We start from the raw sequence: 24,731 nt of genomic DNA on the forward strand, positions 1-24,731 counted from the left end.
AATCGGCCACCCGAACACACTATGCCACAACGCAACCCATCTGCTCCAGTGGCCTGTTACCCTTTCCAATGCGGGCACGGGACTCACGACAGGTGCACTCAAGACTCTGTTAAGGGACAGTCTCACCGTGTGTGGCAGCGCCTACTTACCTGTGTGAGTACCTGGTCTGAGGAGTGGGACCCTGGCGGGGATGCCGAGGAGGGCAGGAACGGGACCTACACGACTTGAATAGGCTTCTGGGCTGCTTGGCTGCGACACCCATGGCCGTACTCTGCATACTGTCTGCAACACTTATGGGACTTAACTAATACGGTGAAACAGCATACCAACCACAGCATAATTTATGATGTGCATATCACCTTTATACTCACCTGGTTGTATGAACCAACTCATGTTTTCTCTCTTCGTTTATACTTTTGATTTTTCTTTAACTTAAGCCATGCTAGCTTTACTTACCTCAGCCGTGGCAGGGCAGTATGAGTATAAGTGGCTAGCCAAATCTTTAAGGATCAATGCCAGACATGTAAGCCATGCAATGTCCATTTTACATAATTGAGTCTCATGCCTTCATTATCCAAGCTGTTAATATTATTAATAGGTTTTAAGCTTCAGTCTATACCATGCGTACATCTAGCGTATTTTATGTTTTTTTTTTTGGTTTTTTTAAGCAACAGTGAGCTTATATATGATAAATAGTAATATGCATACTCATAAAGCTAATGCGTTCACACTGCTATTGTCTCAAACTTCAGTTTATCACGAGCGTAAATGGCTTGATTTTTTTTTTTATTATTATTATTATTTTCTCTTTTTTTATACTTCATAATTGCTAAGCGATAATTATACTTAAAAACGCACAGTTAATAGACTAAATGCATCTTATAACTAGATCTGTCTTATGCATGCCTAGCCTAGCGTGTTTTATCACAACAACGATGTTTAAGAGTTTGCTATCTTCATATAATATAAAAAATGTGCCGTATACACTGCCACACTGAGAAATGTTATGGAAATGCTTGTAGAAGCTGTTGTGGCTCTACACGCTTGTTGTCAATCTATGCACAAGAAAAATAAAGAATTAAAAAAAAAAAAAATAAGCCGGGAGCACACTGTTTAGTCTGGACCGGACCCATATCCAAAGCAACAACTATATTCTGCTCAGAGGCCTACCTGGGCAGGCATGGACCGTGGCGAGAGGCGGCCGATCTCCCGAGGGGGTGCCTTGCTCGAGGTGCTCCACTTCAGGAGCCCTGTTTCCCCCCCCCCCCCCCCTTTGGGCCGGCGGGGGTTATCCCGGCCCCCACTGGGAACCTACACTTACCATCCATCTGGAACGCGAACGAAGCTCTGAAAGCCGCGTGGCGAAGACAAGATGGCCACAGCAGCGGACACCCTGGAGATACGGCAGTGGAGAGAAGTGTTTAATGCCAAGTTTGAGGCAATCTGCCAGAAGTTCTGGCATCGCCTCGGCAAGCAACCACAGCCATCTACCACTCACGCCACAAAGCTGACACCGCAGGAACCCAAGCAGGGCGATCCAAGCGCCCAAAAGCCTCCTCACAAAGCTCCCTATCTGCCAGGACCGAGAGCCACTCGCATCGCTGCCCCGACCCAGCAACAACGGGCACGGTGACACAAGCACAGACAACTTACTGCACCACTCCGAGCCTCTGCCCGCTCTGGGGGAATAAAGAACCCGACCACCTGGAGCACCTGAATCAGCAGACCCACAGAGGAGACCTCACTGTGGGCCAAGGGGCGGAAGAAACTCTCAACCAAGCACGACACTTTGCACCCGACGTACCCTACCCACATGATGCCAGCACACTAACTCCGGCACGAGACCGTGATGGGGAAGCAGAACCCAAGTGAACTCTCAACGTACACCCTGCACCTGCCGACTAGTGGGGTAGGCTGACCACGCTCCCCTCGCTGCAAATGGGTCTACATGCTGAACCAGAGACTAACAGACGCCATTTGCCATGTAAAACGTGCTCGCATCCATATACCATAAGTCTGCTCCCTATGCGTGATAGGGGAACCCAGTGGCAACAAAGCCCTGTACGACTCTATAATAATCTCTTACATTAAGCCTGGTTGTTTACTTTAGTTGCCTCTAGTTTAAGCTGCTTCCAGTTTGCATGTTTCTATGACCTTACTAGTAATGTATTCGCCTAAGGTGATTAAGCTTGTTTTCTTAAAAAAAAAAAAAAAAAGTGCAGTACATCTTGACCTTACTTGTTTAAACATTGTCTTTATACCTCTTGTTATAAGTTATAAAGTCAATACCAAAGCTTGTAATTAACACTGCACAGCTAAAATAAAGAATTAAAAAAAAAAAAACTTTTTATCCAGCACTTTACCAGTCTTCTTGCCGTAGCTACTCCATCATCTTTGATATCATCATTCTGATGGTCACTAGAGCAACACTGATGTCATGCAGCATATGTGTGGCAATGGCTTGATTCTTACTGAGAAGCATTATCCTAATGCTTCTCTTTGAGAAGATTTAAAAGCATTCATCTTTGATGTGCTAGGTTTGATGATGCTGAAAGTATAGAACTTCAGTTTTGGAAGGTTTTGATGAGGATAACTTTTGTGGGGGTTTTTTGTGCCTAGAGGATACTGTCAAATATTCCTCATATATATATATATATATTTATGGAATGTCATGTTTTTCTCCTCTTGTCACAGATCTTTGAGAGGATATTGTTTATCTGGGCAATCCGACACCCAGCAAGTGGATATGTGCAGGGTATCAATGATCTGGTGACTCCTTTCTTCGTGGTATTCCTTACAGAGCATGTGGGTGAGAAGACAAATGTATATTAATCTAAACTCTGAAATTAAACTAGTAATATATTCTGAAAAGAAAAAAATGAACTGAAAGCATTACTGAAACCAAAAACAGTGTTTTAATAAAACCCCTTAAAATAAAAAACAAAAGAAAATAAACTTATCTGTGATCCCGCGCCGAATCCAAGCTCTCCTTGCAGTCTGCAAAGGAAGGAATGTTATTGAGGGAGAACTTAAGGTGGCACTATTGATGGGACTGTGCTGTCATTGGATGTCTGTTGCCAACATGCAATGTTTGCTGATGACTGAAACCTAAATAAGAGGCCAAAACTTAACAAACAGTGTCCCTGGAGTGTACCCTTTGACATAGCGTATCAACATCGTGGATCTGTGTGTGTGTGTGTGTGTATCTGACACACACACACACCTTGACACACAGATACCCACACTGACACACACTCAGATACCAACACACTGATATACACTGGCACATACACAAACCTTGACACTCACACACATACTCTTTGACATACACACATAGAAACACATATGCACTCTCACTGACAAGCACACATACACTCTCGCTGACAAGCACACATACACTCTCGCTGACAAGCACACATACACTCTCGCTGACAAGCACACATACACTCTCGCTGACAAGCACACATACACTTTCACTGACAGGCACACATGCACTTTCACTGACAGGCACACATGCACTTTCACTGACAGGCACACATGCACTTTCACTGACAGGCACACATGCACTTTCACTGACAGGCACACATGCACTTTCACTGACAGGCACACATGCACTTTCACTGACAGGCACGCATGCACTTTCACTGACAGGCACGCATGCACTTTCACTGACTGGCACGCATGCACTTTCACTGACTGGCACGCATGCACTTTCACTGACTGGCACGCATGCACTTTCACTGACTGGCACGCATGCACTTTCACTGACTGGCACGCATGCACTTTCACTGACTGGCACGCATGCACTTTCACTGACTGGCACGCATGCACTTTCACTGACTGGCACGCATGCACTTTCACTGACTGGCACGCATGCACTTTCACTGACTGGCACGCATGCACTTTCACTGACTGGCACGCATGCACTTTCACTGACTGGCACGCATGCACTTTCACTGACTGGCACGCATGCACTTTCACTGACTGGCACGCATGCACTTTCACTGACTGGCACGCATGCACTTTCACTGACTGGCACGCATGCACTTTCACTGACTGGCACGCATGCACTTTCACTGACTGGCACGCATGCACTTTCACTGACTGGCACGCATGCACTTTCACTGACTGGCACGCATGCACTTTCACTGACTGGCACGCATGCACTTTCACTGACTGGCACGCATGCACTTTCACTGACTGGCACGCATGCACTTTCACTGACTGGCACGCATGCACTTTCACTGACTGGCACGCATGCACTTTCACTGACTGGCACGCATGCACTTTCACTGACTGGCACGCATGCACTTTCACTGACTGGCACGCATGCACTTTCACTGACTGGCACGCATGCACTTTCACTGACTGGCACGCATGCACTTTCACTGACTGGCACGCATGCACTTTCACTGACTGGCACGCATGCACTTTCACTGACTGGCACGCATGCACTTTCACTGACTGGCACGCATGCACTTTCACTGACTGGCACGCATGCACTTTCACTGACTGGCACGCATGCACTTTCACTGACTGGCACGCATGCACTTTCACTGACTGGCACGCATGCACTTTCACTGACTGGCACGCATGCACTTTCACTGACAGGCACGCATGCACTTTCACTGACAGGCACGCATGCACTTTCACTGACAGGCACGCATGCACTTTCACTGACAGGCACGCATGCACTTTCACTGACAGGCACGCATGCACTTTCACTGACAGGCACGCATGCACTTTCACTGACAGGCACGCATGCACTTTCACTGACAGGCACGCATGCACTTTCACTGACAGGCACGCATGCACTTTCACTGACAGGCACGCATGCACTTTCACTGACAGGCACGCATGCACTTTCACTGACAGGCACGCATGCACTTTCACTGACAGGCACGCATGCACTTTCACTGACAGGCACGCATGCACTTTCACTGACAGGCACGCATTCACGCATGCACTTTCACTGACGAGCACGCATTCACGCATGCACTTTCACTGACGAGCACGCATTCACGCATGCACTTTCACTGACGAGCACGCATTCACGCATGCACTTTCACTGACGAGCACGCATTCACGCATGCACTTTCACTGACGAGCACGCATTCACGCATGCACTTTCACTGACGAGCACGCATTCACACACGCTCACTGACGAGCACGCATTCACACACGCTCACTGACGAGCACGCATTCACACACGCTCACTGAGGAGCACGCATTCACACACGCTCACTGAGGAGCACGCATTCACACACGCTCACTGAGGAGCACGCATTCACACACGCTCACTGAGGAGCACGCATTCACACACGCTCACTGAGGAGCACGCATTCACACACGCTCACTGACGAGCACGCATTCACACACGCTCACTGACGAGCACGCATTCACACACGCTCACTGACGAGCACGCATTCACACACGCTCACTGACGAGCACGCATTCACACACGCTCACTGACGAGCACGCATTCACACACGCTCACTGACGAGCACGCATTCACACACGCTCACTGACGAGCACGCATTCACACACGCTCACTGACGAGCACGCATTCACACACGCTCACTGACGAGCACGCATTCACACACGCTCACTGACGAGCACGCATTCACACACGCTCACTGACCAGCACGCATTCACACACGCTCACTGACCAGCACGCATTCACACACGCTCACTGACCAGCACGCATTCACACACGCTCACTGACCAGCACGCATTCACACACGCTCACTGACCAGCACGCATTCACACACGCTCACTGACCAGCACGCATTCACACACGCTCACTGACCAGCACGCATACAAACTCCTTAACAGACACACACAATTTTATTTTTTAATGTCACTCCACCCAGCCTCCCTACCTTTGAGAGTGCTGGCATGGCGTTTCTATTTCCCTGGGGTCCAGTGGGGCAGCTGGCGTTCGGGCAGCGAGGGAGTAGTGATCTTCCTGCTCAGCTCCCTCGCGTGCCTCTTAGTGATCCTGGAGCCGGAGTGACGTCATATTCCTGCTCCGGCATCACTGCTGTGCACACCGCGATAATTGAGGCGGGCAGCGAGGGAGCACTCTCCCTTGCTCAGCTCCCTCGCTGCCCACCTCAATAATCGTGGTGGCCATTTTGTTTCCCGACATTTTGGCGGAACCCCAGGGTTCAGTGGAACGCCAATTGGGAAACGCTGGCTTAACCTGTATAGGAACACATGTCCTATGGATTTTGGTTTATGGTTTTCTATAATTTTAAAATACTTTTTGTAATATATGCTCACTTTACCTGTCTGGTTCTGAAGTATTCTTTGTTCCTTTTCTTAATTTCTTCAACATTTTGGATAACTTTCCTAGAGGAAGACGTGGAGAATTTTGATGTGAGCAGCCTTTCTCAGGACACTTTGCGTAACATTGAGGCCGACAGCTTTTGGAGTATGAGCAAGCTTCTTGATGGCATCCAGGTGACAAAATTTACTTTACATACTTTATTACAAATTCTTACTCTGTTTTAGAAACAGAAGGCCATAGACCATTTATCACCAGAGTGATAAATTTGCCTTTTAATTCTGATTCTTATGTTAACTACTATTTTTTCCCCGTTAGGATAATTACACATTTGCTCAACCAGGAATCCAGCAAAAGGTGAAGGCACTGGAAGAGCTTGTGAGTCGAATTGATGGTCAGTTCATAAGTCACTCTTCCTATTTTTGATTTCTTTTCTCTATTCACCTTTTTGTTTTATTTTATTTCGGCTTCTACCTCACCCATTTCTCAAAGTTGTATTTTGTGTCCTAAACATTTAGACATTGAAGAATATGGCTTATTTTCATATACCAAACCATTAAAGTATACTTAAAAAAGGTGTTTTTATTTGCCATATGCAATGTGCAGCATAGGAAACATTACTTTGTTGTAACTTTATAATATAACACGTGTGCATTAATTGCAACAGTACAATGCACAATAGGTGGAGCTAAAACATATATAAAGAAGCTTCTCTTTCTTCTTTGTATATTAATATTTGCTGAAATACATATGAGGAGCACACAATAGTGCAGATTAAACCTTATATGACAATAAATATATATCATGTGATAAGAGCACACCCACAAAGATAGAGCCACAGTGTCACCTGGCTCTAGTGTGCATGTCCTTAGGATCTTAGGGAGATCCAAACCACACTTCAAGTTGGAGGATGGTGGTTAAGATGGTACCCCCTAAAATAGAAATAGTTGGTTCCACGTTAACATAACCAATTTATTAAATAAATCAAAATCTATAATAAGATGAAAAGTCAAGTCTGTAGAAGCAATAGTGTAAAAGTCCAAATCACCAGGATGCGTTTTGACGAGTTCTGGCTTCCTCAGTTGGAAGTTCTGGCTTCTGGCCTCCTCAGTTGGTGTATACATAAAGAACACGTAAAGCTTAAAGGGACACTATTATCACCAGAACAACTGCAGTGTTTACTCTGGGCTTTTTTCCTCCACATTGAGACACTGAGCTTTCCTCATAGACATGCATTGATTCAATGCATTTCCATGAGAAGATGCTTACTGGCCAGAGTGGCATTTGGCTCCGCCCCCAGCCCTCTTCCTTGGCTGAGATTAATAACTGACATCAATTGACAATCTCCCCAATCCAATATCTTCCAATGGGAAAGCATTGGGATTTGTGGAGATCATCACTTCTGATGATGTCTGCCAAGGAGGCAGATCAGGGGCAGAGCCAGCACCAGCAGACTGAAATAAATGTAATATTTTACTGTTCAGAGGGGCTAGATAGTGCTTTTAACACAAAAGGGTCCGAAATACATGTTTGTGTTCCTGACCCTATAGTGTTCCTTTAATGTAGTGCTTCCGATGCAAAAAGTCTGTCCCTGCAGTCTCTCATTTGTGTATGTAAATACTGATACACAGGTTGAGAGCCTTCTTAATTTTGAATATAAAAGAAATGGAACCGCATTGTGATGGTTCATTGAGTCTGGAATGAAACACAGTGAGACTTGTTTCTTGGGAAACATAAATCCGTTATCCTCATAACATCAGACTACCTGGAGGTCTAGGGAAACATACAGGGAGAACATCGTGTTCTCTTCAAGAGCAAACTTGTAATTAACCTCTGAATCTCAAAGGTACAATGTGGCTTCTAGATTTCAATTTTTGTGAAGTGTTCATTTTTCTATAAGTCTCCAGCAGTATGTCTGATAGCATATAGTCTCATGTGAGCATTATCATAAACGTTAAGTGCACACATATCTGAAAGTAGGTTAGTGTGTGAATGCCTGGAGCAAATGTGGGGTTTACGAGGTAAGTGTCATTCCTGCGATGATATGGGAATTCTCCATTGACAATCAGAACCTATGTTTTGTTCTTGATGATGTGAAAGTATGATTAACACCTCACGATGAGATGATGTTCCCTGCTAGCTGTATGTTATTTTAAGATAACTGATAAGCAGATTCTATTATTGTCGCACACCTTGTTCTGGATGAATGAGAAATAAATGAACACTATTCTATTTATATTAAAAAAATATTATTCTGTGTTTCTTACATAAATTATGGTGGGTAACAATCAGACTTTGGGTGTATGAAATAATATGTGGTAATTTGTGTGTTACTGAACTATGTCACTGTACGTTTAGAATATTAGTCTTTAGATTAGTTGTTTGTTTTGAATTCAGGATATATTTTTTCTTTATGACTTAGATCTGCTGGGGGTTTCTTTTGGAGGGGTGGGGGGGGGTTAGGTTGGTAATGTTTACTACATTTTTCACAAGACCAGATCAATGTGATCAATGTTGTACATGCAAATTTTAGGTTACTATACCAAGTAGACCAAAATTTGTATGTGCAATCTCCTGTATACAGCAGAATTGACAAAGGAGTGAAGAAAATAAAGTATGCAAAATCCCAGTGTAACAGGAGGTCGGCACAAGCAAGGGTGGGTGAATAGATTTACAAGAATTCCAGATTCACAGAATCGCAGTTACTAATCGTTCCATATGCATTTTTATATTTATTAATTAAAATCATATAAAAGGAAAGGCTGAATATTTATTTTGACTGTTATGCTACATGCTGTAATGCACACATGTGACCAGCAGTCTAACCTGTAATGGTGATATTTTAGAACAAAAATGAAAAAGGCCAATGTGAGGTAAATCATACTGTTTACCCTCATTTAATACAATTTAGGGTATAATTTGCTTGTGTGTTCATTATCACAAAATGCATTATCTACATTAGTTCCCTCATGTTTTTCAAATTTCTAAATTTTAAATCCCTCTCACACTGATACTCTGCTCACACTGTTTTACCTGTATTTCAAGTCGTTGCTTATGACTTTTGATGTCCTTTGCAATATCATTAATAAACAAAAGAGAAGGACCCAGAATTACTACTCTATCTTTTAGCCAGGGGGCAAGACAAGAACAAGAATTTCTATCTAAATTACATTTCTTGCAATTTTTACAGTAGCCGCAAACTCTAAAACCCTTATTTCTACTTCTACTGACTTATTCATAGAATGCTAGTTTGTTTTATGATATGCAAATAATGTCAAAATATGCTGACTCCTGCAAATAGGTGTGCACAATTAATTCCTCAATATTGTCAGTAACTTTTTTTTTTTTTTAAATATTTTTGTGTGGACATCTGTAGTGGAGTTTTTTGTGTTTTTTTTTTGTTTTTTTGCAATCCATTTTGATTAAATGGCCTCATTTTGAGCTCAGAAGTTTTTGTAAACATTAATGTCTTGATTGTCATTGATAGAAAACCATTGAAGGTTTTTAACTTCTTGACGACCACATGACAATCTATGCCATCGTCCGGGACTTTAACGTCCGGTTAAACAGATGAGCTGTGTGTAGCAATCTAGGTGAGCGATGCACATTGCCCTTTAAATCCTTTTATATATAAATATATTTTCTTAAAATGCATATCTACGTATTTTATGCTTTGCCTGTTGTGGCGGTATAACCTCTCCAGGATGGGTGACTACCGCCTGTGGTCGCCCCTTCCTAGTTGTGCCCAGCCCTAGAGTGATTAGAGAGGCTAGCCAATGATTATAGTCGAGTGCAGGAGGGCAATCGTGGTATCACCCAAACACTAGTCAAGACCTTATAACAAGTGAAATAGAACTATTTCAGGCAAGATACACAGTATTTATGCACAGACCCCCAGCAGGAGGTTTCCATTCAAAGTAACATGACGCTGTGTCTGGGAGATAATGGTATCTCCGGACACAGGAAGCTGAACACACCAAAACCACAAAAATACACACAATGCAATAATGCATCCCCACATGACATACACCCCCAAATAGCTCCTGGTCCCAGCTATAATCCCTGCAAATAGCAGAGCTATCGGATGTACAGAGCCCAAGAAATCGTTGTACAAGGTCTGGGCTTGAGGCTCTGTACATCCACAAAAATAGCTCCACAGAATCACTTGGTTTCGGTTGTGGATTCAAATTTCGCACCTAAACCACGTGGCGGCCAATCAGGAGAAAGGGCGTAACCAATTTGCACCAATCGGCACTCAGGGAGGGAGGTGTTTCGCCTGCCAATCGGGAGAAAGGGCGCAAAACCAGTTTAAATGGTAGCCCTTCTCTTATTGGCCGGCACGGACTTCCAGGCAGTCTGCGGTCTCTGCGACCGTGAAGCCGACTCATAGTTCCAGGCAGTCAGCGGTCTCTGCGGCCGTGAAGCCGACTCATAGTTCCAGGGAGTCTGCTGGGGTTAGCGTCTCTCTCCGGTGGATATTTCCATGTAGGTAGCACCGGAGACGGCGCTCTTTGGGCAGCTAGGAGCCTGGACTTGTAGCTCCTGGGTAGGGAACCCCTGCAGTCGCTGTCTGCCTTGCGGACAGTCCGGCTGCAGGCATGACTGTTTATGGCTCCTTTAGGAGCAGGAAGGGCGATACCTGAAACAATGCGGGCAAGCAAGAGGGCACATGTGGGAATGGCATGACCTGTTATATCTGGACATATACAATAGAAATGTTATTCACTTTCTAGATGGCCAAAAAGGTTGAATCATTTCAAAAGAAATTGATCAGTGATGTGCATGAAAAGCTACTTTTGAATGGGCAAAATGTATTAAATGTATGCTTTCTGCATATGGAGCCCAACAAGGTGCTGGAAACCACCATGAATGTTCTGTTGGCACATTATTTGGATGATGTCTTGACCCTGTCACACATACGATTGGTCATCAACCTCCCTAAAAGTATTCTGGCGCCTTCCCAAAAAAGTTAGTTTGTTGTTGTCTCAGGATAACCCTTAGTTGCCAGACTGATCAGAAAAGTTTTCTTTATCTTCAGCACTTCTTTTTGAGGCAGTGAAGTATGGATCACAAGGAAGCTTCTCCCATAGATGATCTTTAATTGATTGGTCTTGTTCCTTCAGTTGTTTTTCGCTAATCCTTTTCTAACTTATTGTTTTCTGTCTGTATTTCTTTACAGAACCTATTTGGTTAAAAATTATTCAGGATGCAGATCCATTAAGCGTATGAGCAGTCTGACGGATATTCTTGGGCACAGGGATAGTTATGTAGTTACATAGCTGAAAAGAGACTTGCGTCCATCAAGTTCAGCCTCCCTCACATATGTTTTTGCTGTTGATCCAAAAGAAGGCAAAAAAACTAGTCTGTAGCGCTTCCGATTTTGCAACAAACTAGGGAAAAAAATCCTTCTTGACACCAAAATAGCAGTCAGATGTCTCATTGGATCAAGCAGCTACTACCCCACTAATTAGAAATTATATCCCTGTATTTAATGTTTTTGCAATTATTTATCCAATTTCAGTTTAAACATCTGTATGGACTCTGATAAAATCACCTCTTCAGGCAGAGAATTCCATATCCTTACTGTATCCTTACACTCTTACTTTAAAAAAAACAAACAAAAACATTTTCTTTGCCTTAGATGAAATCTCCTTTCTTCCAGCCTAAATGTGTGACCTTGTGTCCTATGTATAGCCCTGTTTATGAATAGGTTTCCAGATAATGGTCTGTACTGACCCCGAATATATTGTATAAAGTAATCATATTGACCCTGTTGTGTCATCTGCAAACACCGAAACATGGCTTTCAATGCCCATTTGAAGATCGTTTATAAATGTTAAAAAGAAGCAGTCCTAAAACAGAACCCTGAGGGACACCACTTACTATTTTTGTCTAGCCTGAAAATTTACCATTAATTACAACTCGTTCTACTCTATCCTTAAGCCAATGTTCTACCCAAGAACAAGAATAATCATCTAGACCAATTTCTTTTAGTTTGAAGACTAACCTATTGTAAGGAACTGTATCAAATGCCTTGGCAAAATCCAAGTAGATCACATCCACTGCAACACCCTGATCTATGCTTCTACTTACTTCTTCATAGATTAGGTTAGTTTGACATGACCTATGTTTAATAAAACCATGCTGATTATTGCTAATAACACAGTTCTTCCCAATTAATTCCTGAATATTATCCCTTAATAGCCCTTCAAATATTTTCCCAATCGCAGAAGTTAAGCTCACAGGTCTATAATTTCCAGGCAAGGATTTTGAACCCTTTTTAAATATAGGAACGACATCTGCCTTCCTCCAATCCTCTGGTACAATACCTGAAACAAAAGAATCTTGAAAACTTAAATACAGTGATTCACTTATTTCCCCACTTAGCTCCTTAAGTACTCGTGGGTGAATACCGTCAGGCCCCGGAGCTTTAGCACCTTGTCTTGAGTTATCCAAACACAAATTATCTGCAAGTTGTTTGCAGCAATCATTTGCATATCACTTGTCATAATATAATATATATAAGTATATATAATATATACTGAAGACAAATAGTTATTTAAAATTTCTGCCTTTTCCTGGTCTACATTAACTAACAGACCAATCTCTGTTTCCAGTGTACCTACACTTTCATTTTTTTGTTTTTTTAGAATTGATGTACTTGAAAAACATTTTGGGGTTGGTTTTGCATTCTTTGGCTATCGATTTCTCATTTTCTAGTTTAGCTACTTTAACTGCCTTTTTGCAAGCATTATCGGCTTCCTTATGTCTTATATAGGATTCCTCTGTTTTGTCCAATTGAAATGCTTTAAATGCCCTTTGCTTATTTTTAATCTCTTGTTTTACTTCTCTACTAAGCCACATTGGTTTCAATTTGTTTCTTTTATATTTATAACCCAATGGTACATACTGAGAAATGTACCTTTCTAATATTTGTTTGAATAGTTTCCATTTATCCTCAGTGTTTTTTTTTTTCACTAAGGAGTTTATGCCAGTCGATATGTTGTAGAGCTGCCCTAATCTTATTGAAATTAGCTTTTTTTAAATTATACGTTTTGGTATACCCCACCTGCTTTTGCTTTTTTGAGTTTATTTTTTTAAAATTACCATATTGTGATCACTATTTCCCAAATGCTCCCCTACTTGAATGTTGGTCAAAAGATCATAGTCTTTTAAGGAGGCAAGTGTCTTATAGTGGTTTTTATGGCACTTCTTCAGAATTTTTCCCATACTCGACTCAGCCAGGTTTTGTTATCGGCAATTACACACAAAGTGACCAACTGAGTGCCTTAAGATGAGTTCCAAACAATAATTCAGAGGTGTTTAGCAATGTAGTGAACATTCGGGAGACCAGAAGTCAGTCTATTGAAGGTGCCTTTTGGTTTCCAGCTTGGCTCTGATCTCTTATCTCACAAACATCTGATTCGTCTCCATGGGATTCAAACTTTTTCACCTAAATGTGGCTCACATTTGCAGACCTGTTTGCCTGATTAATCTTCTTTACGGTTTAAATGTACCTTTCAGGGTCTTCATGCACCCCTCTTCTTTGAACATAAGCTTTCTTTGTGTATTAGGTTTCTTTCCTCTACAGCAGTTTTTCTATTTGAAATCTTCTTCAAATCAAACAAATAGAGGCTGTTCAAAATGTTGCTATGTACACGAACAAAGTGTATTGGAGGACAGAATAATAAACGTTTCGGGTACAACGCTTTTTCAATGAACCATGTCCCTCAACCCCATATGATACACTCACCTTTTTAAATAAAGAAAATACAATAAACAAATGTCCACAGCCACCCCCCTCTGTAATCAGTGCGGAGTAGGAGTCCTCCTGGGTCCGGCCGCCATTTTGCCGGATTTCCCTGCATTTTAGGAGGACTTACCCTAAAAATGAGCAGTCACAACAGTATTGTTAAGCAATGTAGGGACACGTATATCATGGCACTCAAGATGTACACTGGCAGGTCTTGTAGGAGGTGGCTTTATTACATCTGTGAATTAATCTGCCCTTGCAGCAACCATGCCAATGCTTAACATTATGCAACCATGAATTCAGGAGGATTCAAAATGGTACCCACTACAAAAAGCCCTTTTACTTTTATGATTTGAGAAATGTTGCTATTAGGAAGTTCAAAGAGCTGGACGCAGTGTTTATCTGACAACTATTTACTGTTTGTGAAGCATGTTTGCTTTGCCATCAGCAGGTACGTTTATGACAACATTGCAGCCATTACCCATTTTGAAGATGCCAAACTTATAGTTTACTACTGGGTATTATTTGGCCTGCATGGATCCCAAACCAGTACAGAAAATACTTTTAATGCAGGTCACCATCTGCGTCTGGACAGACTAAAGAGAGTGAGGATATATTGACACCTTGCTAACTCTTGTAAACACCAGGACTATAGCAAGAAGAAGAAAACATATAAGTGCATCCATTTCTTCTCTATCAGCCACTTCCATTCCTACTACACCACCCCAGTTTTCTATTGCAGCCTTCCCTACAGCGCCACTTGTTTACATTGTAAAATGCAACAACAATAAACTTTACTTCGTCACATTACCTCCAAATTGAATTCTTGCCACAAATGTTGTCATTGCTTAAACTGCATCAGCTCTAGCTCTCCACCAGCTTCTTAAATCATACTATCTGACATCTTGCTCTGTTGCCATGTGCTACAGACGCCACATTCACTTCTTTAACAGAACCTACAACTGCACAGGCCCTACTATGCTGAATGCCCACCAAAAATGCTTAACTACTCTGCCACTCCTAACCCCAAGAAGAAGAAAAACTGCTCTGACTCACTTTTTTTTTTTTTGTTGCAATAAAACCAAATGAACTTTTTTTATTTTTTTTTATTTTTGTCTCTGTACTTGCTTTCAACAGCTAGTTAATCAGTTGACAATTAATTCAGAGCATTGTCGTATCCATTGTAACCATGTATAGTGTGTGGTGGAAAGACAAGAGTGTTTATAACCCTTAAATGTGACATTTTCTTGAGTAAGCATGTAACCGTAATGAGAAAATAAAAATAAGGCCTGCGCCTGATAAAACTAGGTAAAATAGTCCAAATAAGATAAATGGATTAAAACGAAAGTCTTATCTAAGAACGTCTGCTGAAGTTGTATTGAATGGTAGTATTCAGTCCGGAACAATTATCCATATTATGTTCTTCCTTATGGATCAGCTCATATGTAAGAGACAAGAAAATATATAGGAAGCCAAATAGTGTAGTATGTCTGATATTAGTAGAGGTAAAAATATAAGCATCTGGAATGCAAAATCACATTTAAAAGAGCTAAAACCCGCTCTGGTATGAAGGGCGTACAGCGGTATGATCCCCGCTTATGGGATATGAGGTGAATTTCCTTCGTCTGTGTTTCCTCCGTACGTGGTATGGTAGATACTCGGGTAGAGAGAAACAGCCAATAGTGTTCACTGTGTAAGAAACTATTGAATAAAATAATGAAATAAAATGGGTACTCACAAGATAGGAGCAGATCAACTGCTCCTTGTTGATGGCGCTGGTGGTATAATCCCCACCTAGGGTTACTTGGAGTCCGGTGTGATAAGCCACACAGGGGGTTATTGGTGGTACCATCGGGGTTGGTTTGGACTATGTGAGTACCCCTCACAGCCATCCTAGCACTTGGTGATGTAAGTAATGATGTTGTGGATGCATCGCCAAAGTTACTTGCTTGCATCCAAACTGAAGGATATTCCATGCTGTCATAAGCCACTAGCAATGATACAGCTATGATGTAATTTGAATCTTATCTTATGCAGCTATATATGTTTTTAACGTTGGTGGATAATTTTTTTTCCACATATTTCAAATATTTGTATTATTAAACATTTTTTTATTTTATTTGGTGTTAACCTTGCATTTTTCTTATCTGCACCAGATCAAGTGCATTGCCATTTTAAGAAGTATGAAGTGGAGTATCTACAGTTTGCATTTCGTTGGATGAACAACCTTCTTATGAGAGAGCTTCCATTGCGTTGTACAATCAGACTCTGGGACACGTACCAGGTAGACAGCTACACATCCTTTTCTTAAAGGAGACGCTCTACCAATATCTGAAAAGTAAAGCCATTTTTTTGAGCTCTATAGAAATGTATATTAATTACTATCGGACAAAAAACATTTACCCATGCCACTACATTGTTGCATTCAGTCAGCACTAGAGTGTCTATTTAGTCATAATTTTGTTTACAGATTAAGTGTGGAATACTTTTTATTGTTCAGTAAAAGTTCACATTGTACTAAGCTTGATGTGACCGGATACAGCTACACTGGAAAGAAAATAGTTTGCTAGCTGCTGTTAACCAACCTCCAGCATACTAGGAAGATCCTCATAATAGTAATATGTTGCTCTTGGAAAATATAATGGAAGCAATCACATATAATCAAAGGGTTAATGATGGGTTGTAAACAGACTTTGTTTTTTACTTTTATTCAAAGTTGGATACTGTTAAACAATTACATAATTTGACATATGGAACATAAAAATAAATAACTCTGAGCAGTATGTGATCTGGCTTAATGGCTTCTCTTGTTATATGCCAAATGGCTAATACCTCCTTCCAGAAACTTTGAATTGGCACACTGCAACCAGCCATGAACATAGCTACTCTGTTCCACACATGGAAATTAACTTAGAGGGACACGCCACTGCCCAAATGGGCAAAAAAAAAGTGAAATAAGTGTGTAGTAAATGTATGAAAAATGCATGCATGTATTAATTGGGGTATATCTTAAGTGTTTGCAGTTATGAACTACAACCATTGCATGCCCTCCCATTTTTTGTGTGTACAGTGTGGCCTCTCATTGAGCTGTATTGAGAAGTCTGTGATTGGACAGGCACAGAAAGTATGGGTGCAGTTTGAAGGGGAGGGATTGCAAATGCTTCAGACAAGAGAACTGCAGGTTTTGCAATATGTTTTGAGATGTACCACCAATGAAAACAATGCATAACCAAATGCATGGGTATATCAACTAAACAGTGACATTTTTTTTTATTTTGTATTTGGGCAGAGGAGTGTCACTTTCCATATTATTAACAGAGATAACCTATTACATATATTGATAGAAGCAATAGGCTGATGAGTACACTGCATGAATAAGCTTACAGCCTAGAGATATAAAGGTGCGTGCACGTGTCAATTTTTGGATTAAAGGATCCCTATAGGGTCAGGAACACAAACATGTATTCCTGACCCTATAGTGTTAAAACCGCCATCTAGCCACCCTGGGCCCCTCATGCCTCCCTAAATATAGCAACATCTTACTGTATTCAAGCCAGAAGCTGTAACTCTGCATGCTGTTTGCCTTAAAAAAAATACAAGCAGTCTGCTGACATCAGAAGTGGTAGCCTGATCCAATCACAGTGCTTCCCCATAGGATTCGCTGAGGCTGACAAAAAGGCAGATCGGGGCAGAGCCAGCACGATTCAAACACAGCCCTGGCCAATCAGCATCTCCTCATATAGATGAATTGAATCAATGAATCTCTATGAGGAAAGTTCAGTGTCTGCATGCAGAGGGAGGACACACTGAATGTTTGGATGCAGCCATGACCCATGAATGATCTCTAGCAGTCATCTAAGGAGTGGCCAATGAAGTTATCACTAGGCTGTAATGTAAACACTGCATTTTCTCTGAAAAGACAGTGTTTACAGCAAAAAACCTGAAGGTAATGATTCTACTCACCAGAACAAATTCAATAAACTGTAGTTGTTCTGGTGACTATAGTGTCCCTTTAAGAACATTGTATGCTCCTTGTGGAGGGAAATCTCTATAGTTTGGACCCAATTCTTGCTATTCTGTACTGTCTATAATGTTCCTCTTTCTATGACTTTAATACACAACAAAATGTTGAGCTCCTAGAAAAGAAGAATATTGGAATATGAGTCCCAGTGAAGGATTGAAGATTGTCCATTATTAAAGAGAGTGAGAGATGTTAATCAGATAACTTGAATATGCTACTTAATTTCTGTAGCTCTCCTTTCCTCATCTGTCCATTAATTTGTTATTCATATTTATCAATTTCCAGGCAGAATCTGAAGGATTTTCTCACTTTCACTTATATGTTTGTGCTGCCTTCTTAATCAAATGGCGGAAGGAAATTCTGGATGAAGAAGATTTCCAGGTAATTAATTCTTCTGCAATTTCCCATTTTTTAACACAAGGGAAATACTGCAAATTATATTAGTCTGTCATAAAGGTAAAATTATGTTTGACTTTTAGAATATTCGCTGACTGTATGCTAAAGGCATAGATCAAATACTTCTGTATTTTTTACACAATTTAACACAATATAAAAAAAAAATCCTCAGGATAATTTTAGCTATTGACAGTTCACAAATAGTTCATACAGGCTCACATACTCTCCCTGATTATTCTTCCATGTCCATTGTCACAGTACAGAGAGGCTGCAGAATATCTCCCTGCACTAAAGAACAAGGGAGTGAAATACCAGGCAGATAAAAACTATTTTTTTTATTGTTTTTGTTTTTCTGTGCGTGTTACTTGTAACACCAATACACAAGAATACTGGGAAAAAAAACCATAAAGACTTACATAGACAAACCTGCACACACGCATGTATAATTTATAAAGACATATAACCCAATACAGACATATATTCCCACATCCCACTATTTACTTGCAGACACGCTGCATATGTACGCATACATACAATGATTTCCATACAGACACATAACCATTGCAACACATATATTTACATAGAAACTTAAAAATACTCCAGGCAGCTTAGCCACTTAAGTGATCTAAAGTGCTCGTGGTGCCTTGGGTCTGTATATATGTACAGTGTTTCCCTTTTAGGGAGGTGTAAATTTACTTCCTTGTTGTAACTCGTATTCTTGGCTGGCTAATGTAATCTCTGTGCATGATCCTACCTAGACTGTAAGCTCGTTTGAGCAGGGTCCTCATCTACCTATTGTTCCTGTGTCACTGTGTAATTGTCTAATGTATTGTAAATTTCCCCCCCTATTATAAAATTGTAAAGTGCTGCAGAATTGGTTGGCGCTATATAATTACCAATAATAATTGCATTCATTATCTGAGACACTTCCAGCCTATGGATGACCGGTGGGATCAACATCAGACTTCTGCAGCTCTGTAGAATTCTGATGTTGTCATTAGCCAGCGGGGACCCATGTAAGAGTGCAAACCATTGGGTACGGGCTGCAGTGATTATGATTCATAGAGCAACCCTTTAAAAAAACAAAACAAAAAAAAAAGCACTCTACATATATCTAACAGCAGACTCTTTCACAGGTTTACTTGTTTTCAAGTTTATATAGCAATAAATACACCTTTTTATATTTGCTTAACCCCTTAAGGACCAATCTTCTGGAATAAAATGGAAGCATGACATGTCACACATGTCATGTGTCCTTAAGGGGTTAAAGGGACACTGTAGGCACCCAGACCACTTCAGCTAATTGAACATGTCTAAGTACTGTGACCCTTTTGCACTTAGTGCTACAAAGTTAAACATTGCAGTTCCAGAGAACATTAGGTCTCCCCTGCCGAGGAGGAGCATGGGTGAAGTCTGACCCAGCGCCGAAGGACATCAGCGCTGGATTCAGGTAAGTGGCTGAAGGGGCTTTAACCCCTTCAGCCTCGGGGGAGGGAGGACCTATTAACCCTATAGTGCCAGGAAAATACTTTGTTTTCCTGGCACTATAGGATCCCTTTAAATAAAAATAATTTGCCTGCATTTGTGCTGGCGAGTAATGTTAAAGTCTGGCTAGTAGGTCAGTCATTGAGATTTTAGGCCCTGATGACACAAAAACACTAAAAATTGGAGAGGGTGACACTGGAGTTTATTTAGCAGGAAACTGAAAGGTATAACTCAGTGAAGCTGATGCAGTTTCAGACAGTGATGTGTAGAGGGGCTATTGTCTTTGTGATGCGAGGAGTCTCAATATTAGTGCATAGCAGTGAAGGCAATGTGATTTAATAGCAAGTGAAATTCATAGCTTTAAATTTGCACTGAGGTGAATACTACAGAAATGCTCAGTGTGTGAGTAAAATTCACTGGAGAGCAGTCAGGTGAGCGACATCTTTGTGACTGTGATGTCTGCCTGGGTGTTTGCACTTGATCTGAATGCCTGTTTAAACATAATTTTTTTTTTTTTAAATTATAAAATGTATAGGCACTGATTCTTTTGTAGGAGGTGGACAGCCCCCTTGTGTGGCCTTAACAGCAACCAGAGTACCATTACTGAGTATATGTAATATAACAAATACACACAAAACCATCTCTTAATTTTACAACCCACTTTTATTCCTAGTTAGTACAGATAGGTGTACATATCGTGCTGCAGGTCTGTGTAGAACTTTTAGTCTAATATATAATTTGTCACTCTCAATGTTACCACCCACTTCTCGCTGCAAGCTGGACATGTCGCGCCTCCTAGAAAACTGCAGCATCATGGGAACTATCCCATGAAGGCTTAAGGTAAGGAACAATAAATTACGTTGGATAGTTTAGTCAAATACTAGAAAAATTTAGATATATTTTATTTAATGTATAAAGGGACACTAGGCGTTGTAACAAATTCATTATATTGAAATGGTTACAGTGCCGAGGAACTCTTGGCACTGTCCTTCCATTTAACGTTCACTATTTTTGATGTTTTAATGCTAAATAAGAGAAACATTAGCCCTCTGGGATCACAATTCCCTTTGCTGATACGAATTGGTGTGGCTAGAAGGAAGATGTAATCTAAGCCTCGGCCATGTCTCCATGCTGTGGACCCTGATAGATGTTAAAATGCTTGAAAATGGTTTAACACAGAATGGAGGGAGACGGTGTCGGCGTATTCCAGGCACTATAACCAATTCAATTTGTTTGACATTGTTATAGTGCGTATGGTGTCAACATGATCGTGGGAAACAATTCAAAGTTTTAAAAAAGCAAAGGTTTAACTCCTAGTGGGTAGAGGAATCATCCTTTTTGTGGAAATTGCATTACATAGTTACATAGCTGAAAAGAGACTTGCGTCCATCAAGGTCAGCCTTCCTCACATATGTTTTTGCTGTTGATCCAAAAGAAGGCAGAAGCGCTTCTGATTTTGCAACAAACTAGGAAAAAATTCCTCCTTGACCCCAAAATAGCAGTCAGATGTCTCCTTGGATCAAGCAGCTATTACCCCACTAATTAGAAATGATATCCCTGTATGTTATGTTTTTGCAAGTATTTATCCAATTGCAGTTTAAACATATGTATAGACTCTGACAAAACCACCTCTTCAGGCAAAGAATTCCATATCCTTATTGCTCTTACTGTAAAAAAAACTTTTCTATGCCTTAGATGAAATCTCCTTTCTTCAAGCCTAAATGTGTGACCTTGTGTCCTATTTATAGCCCTGTTTATGAATAGATTTCCAGATAATGGTTTGTACTGGCCCCGAATATATTTGTATAATGTTATCATATCCCCTCAGGTGCCGTTTTTCCAAACTAAAGAGAGATACATTTTTTTAACCTTTCTTCATAACTAAAATGCTCCATTCCTTTTATCAATTTTGTAGCTCGTCTCTGCACTTTTTCTAGTGCCATGATATATTTCTTTAGAACATGTGCCCAAAATTGCACAGCATATTTAAGGTGTGGTCTTACCAGCGATTTATAAAGAGGCAAAATTATATTTTCATCTCAATAATTTCTGCCCCTATTTATAAATGACAACACCTTACTGGCCTTAGCAACGGCAGATTGACATTGTATATTGCTGCCTAATTTGTTGTCTATAACCATTCCCAAATCCTTCTCGTGTGTGGTTATCCCTAGTTCACTACCATTTAGGGTGTAAATTGCTTGTGCATTCTTAACCCCGACATGCATAACTTTGCATTTCTCAACGTTAAATTTCATCTGCCATTTTAGTGCTCAGTCCCCCAATCTATCCAAATCCCTCTGCAGCAAGGCAATATCCTGCTTACATTTTATTACTTTACAAAGTTTTGTGTCATCTGCAAACACCTGATACATTGCTTTCAATGCCTATTTCAAGATCATTTATAAATATGTTAAATAGAAGCGGTCCAAAAACAGAACCCTGAGGGACACCACTTACCACTTTTGTCCAGCCTGAAAATTTACCATTAATGACAACTCGTTGTACTCTAATCATTAAGCCAATGTTCTACCCAAGAACAAGAATATTCATCTAGACCAATTTCTTTTAGTTTGAAGACTATTGTGAGGAACCGTATCAAATGCCTTGGCAAAATCCAAGTTGATCACATCCACTGCAACACCCTGATCTATACTTCTACTTACTTCTTCGTAGAATGCAATTATGTTAGTTTGACATGACCTATGTTTCATAAAACCATGCTGATTATTGCTAATAACACCGTTCTTCCCAATGAATTCCTGAATATTATCCCTTAATAGCCGTTCAAATAATTTCCCATTAATTAACACATTGAATACTATAACGTTTGGTGATCTTTTCTTTATGACATGCTTTGTACATCACAATCCAGCTAATTGGCAGCACAGCCAAGGCACACTGGAGGAGGAAAAGAAGAACCATTATTTCCAGTGATGTCCAGTGGCAGAAAAGGGGCAACGCTTAATCTATGGAAGCAAGACCATGCATTAAAAAAAATATATATTTTTTTTCTGGTTAATGTAGAGAAAACAACCTACACAAGTCAGAAAAATGTAAAAAAAAAAAAAAATACATGCCCTCTCTGGGCTTTCCTATAAAAGAATGTCACCACAATAAAAATTCTGGATATTTCATGAATGTATAATCTTTATGAAATATTCATCATATAGGATGCACTGGAGTTTCACTGAATTCACAGTCAAAGGATATCATAAGACAAAGTAAGGGACAGTTTTGCATTTTGCTAACAATTCCAGCAAAAACCTTTTTTTATATATATATATATATATATATATATATATATATATATATATATATAGAAAATAGTAAATAAAGGCTTGCACTCACGGTCTGTAGATAGGTAAAAAATATTTCTTCTTTATTTCAATTCATTTAAAATATGGTTGCTGCCATCATCGGATGATGGCATGTAAATAACCTTTTCTTCTTTATTGAAGTACCAGATACAGAAAATCCGCCTAATTAGTCCGTTTAAGTGTTCAAGTGTTTATTCTATGTACACATTTTTCTGGGGTATATCTCCGTTTCTTTCTTCCTTTTTTCCCAGCTAGACTGTCTCTGGACATTTTTACTTAGCTAATTTGCCTTACCCTTTCACATTATGAGTTAATTCTATCAAGACCTTTTCTTTTGGTACCCTATAAACAATATATGAACGTAAATACTAACTTTATTTTGTCCACCTCTCACATACTTAATGCATTTACTTTGGCTAAATCTAGATTGTTTTTGATGTAATCCATAAAGGATCTAATAGGTGCAATACTTTTTATATTGGTTAGTGATCTATGTGACCGTTTATTGAATGAATAGGATCCCTTGCAACGTTAGGGTATTGCTATAGTGGTGTGTTAAGTGGATTTTCCCTGCATTTTGCAAGCCACAGTATTCCATGTTTTCTGAGGGATACCCTCTCATCTATGTACACTTTCTTCCTATTTGGGTATAATACGATATTTGGATAATTTTGGATATCCCCATATTCTGACATATAACTAAGGATCTGTGGATGCGCTCCACATAACCCCACTATAAGACTCCTTTCACCCTGTATATACCCCTTCAATATAGCTGCCTATATCAGAGACAACAGTCTTTTCGCTCCTTTTCTTGACCATAACCACTGCTAGGCACCCTCTATCCCTATCTACCTATTTCTATACTGCTTTTTCACTGTATACCAATGTTCTGGTTTAAACTATCTGTACTATATATATAAGCAGTCCCCCAGCTTGCCTACATATAGACAATTGGAAGCTAGCCAGGTACTCTTTACCCTGGCCATATCTGCTACATCTGAGATTTTTAACTCTATTTTACTCACCCATTATCTAGAGATGTTCTTTCTTTATTGGTAACCTATTTACCAATTTTTATTATACTTCCTTACGTTGTGCTAATAAAGGTTTAACCCCACCCCCCTTCCCTCCCCCCTCTTTTTCCCCTTTCCATTTATGTGACATTTATACTAAGAGGTATATTCTTTTGAGAGATAATCTGGACTACACTCACTATATTGGTGAGTGTCCCTCCATTTTCTCTCTCTCCTCTCTGTTTTGACTTAACCTGGGGTTAAGCCCCTTATACCTCGTGTAACCTACCCTAAAGTTTGTGGAGCTGGCTAGTCCAGCACTATATACTCTTCTTTTCTCGTGATTCTTTACTATAATTACTAATGGGCAGAAACCAAAATAAAACAACATGGAAATGTGTCCATGGAATCTAAACTGTAACGAGCAAAATGTTCCTAAGACTAATTAAAA

The 24,731-nt window shown here is 40.4% G+C and overlaps 1 protein-coding gene across 2 annotated transcripts in view; it reads left to right on the plus strand.

Annotated features, from left to right (window-relative positions):
- TBC1D22B (TBC1 domain family member 22B) overlaps nt 1-24,731 on the plus strand; it is an 86,073-nt gene that overhangs the window by 57,143 nt on the left and 4,199 nt on the right. For both annotated transcript variants that reach the window (XM_063453013.1, XM_063453016.1), the window contains exons 8-12: nt 2,695-2,809; nt 6,359-6,465; nt 6,608-6,683; nt 16,199-16,326; nt 18,349-18,444. In XM_063453013.1, coding sequence (XP_063309083.1) covers nt 2,695-2,809; nt 6,359-6,465; nt 6,608-6,683; nt 16,199-16,326; nt 18,349-18,444 — 522 coding nt within the window. The remainder of the gene's footprint in view (nt 1-2,694; nt 2,810-6,358; nt 6,466-6,607; nt 6,684-16,198; nt 16,327-18,348; nt 18,445-24,731) is intronic.

Source organism: Pelobates fuscus, chromosome 1 (genome assembly GCF_036172605.1).
Source record: "Pelobates fuscus isolate aPelFus1 chromosome 1, aPelFus1.pri, whole genome shotgun sequence".
NCBI lineage: Eukaryota > Metazoa > Chordata > Amphibia > Anura > Pelobatidae > Pelobates > Pelobates fuscus.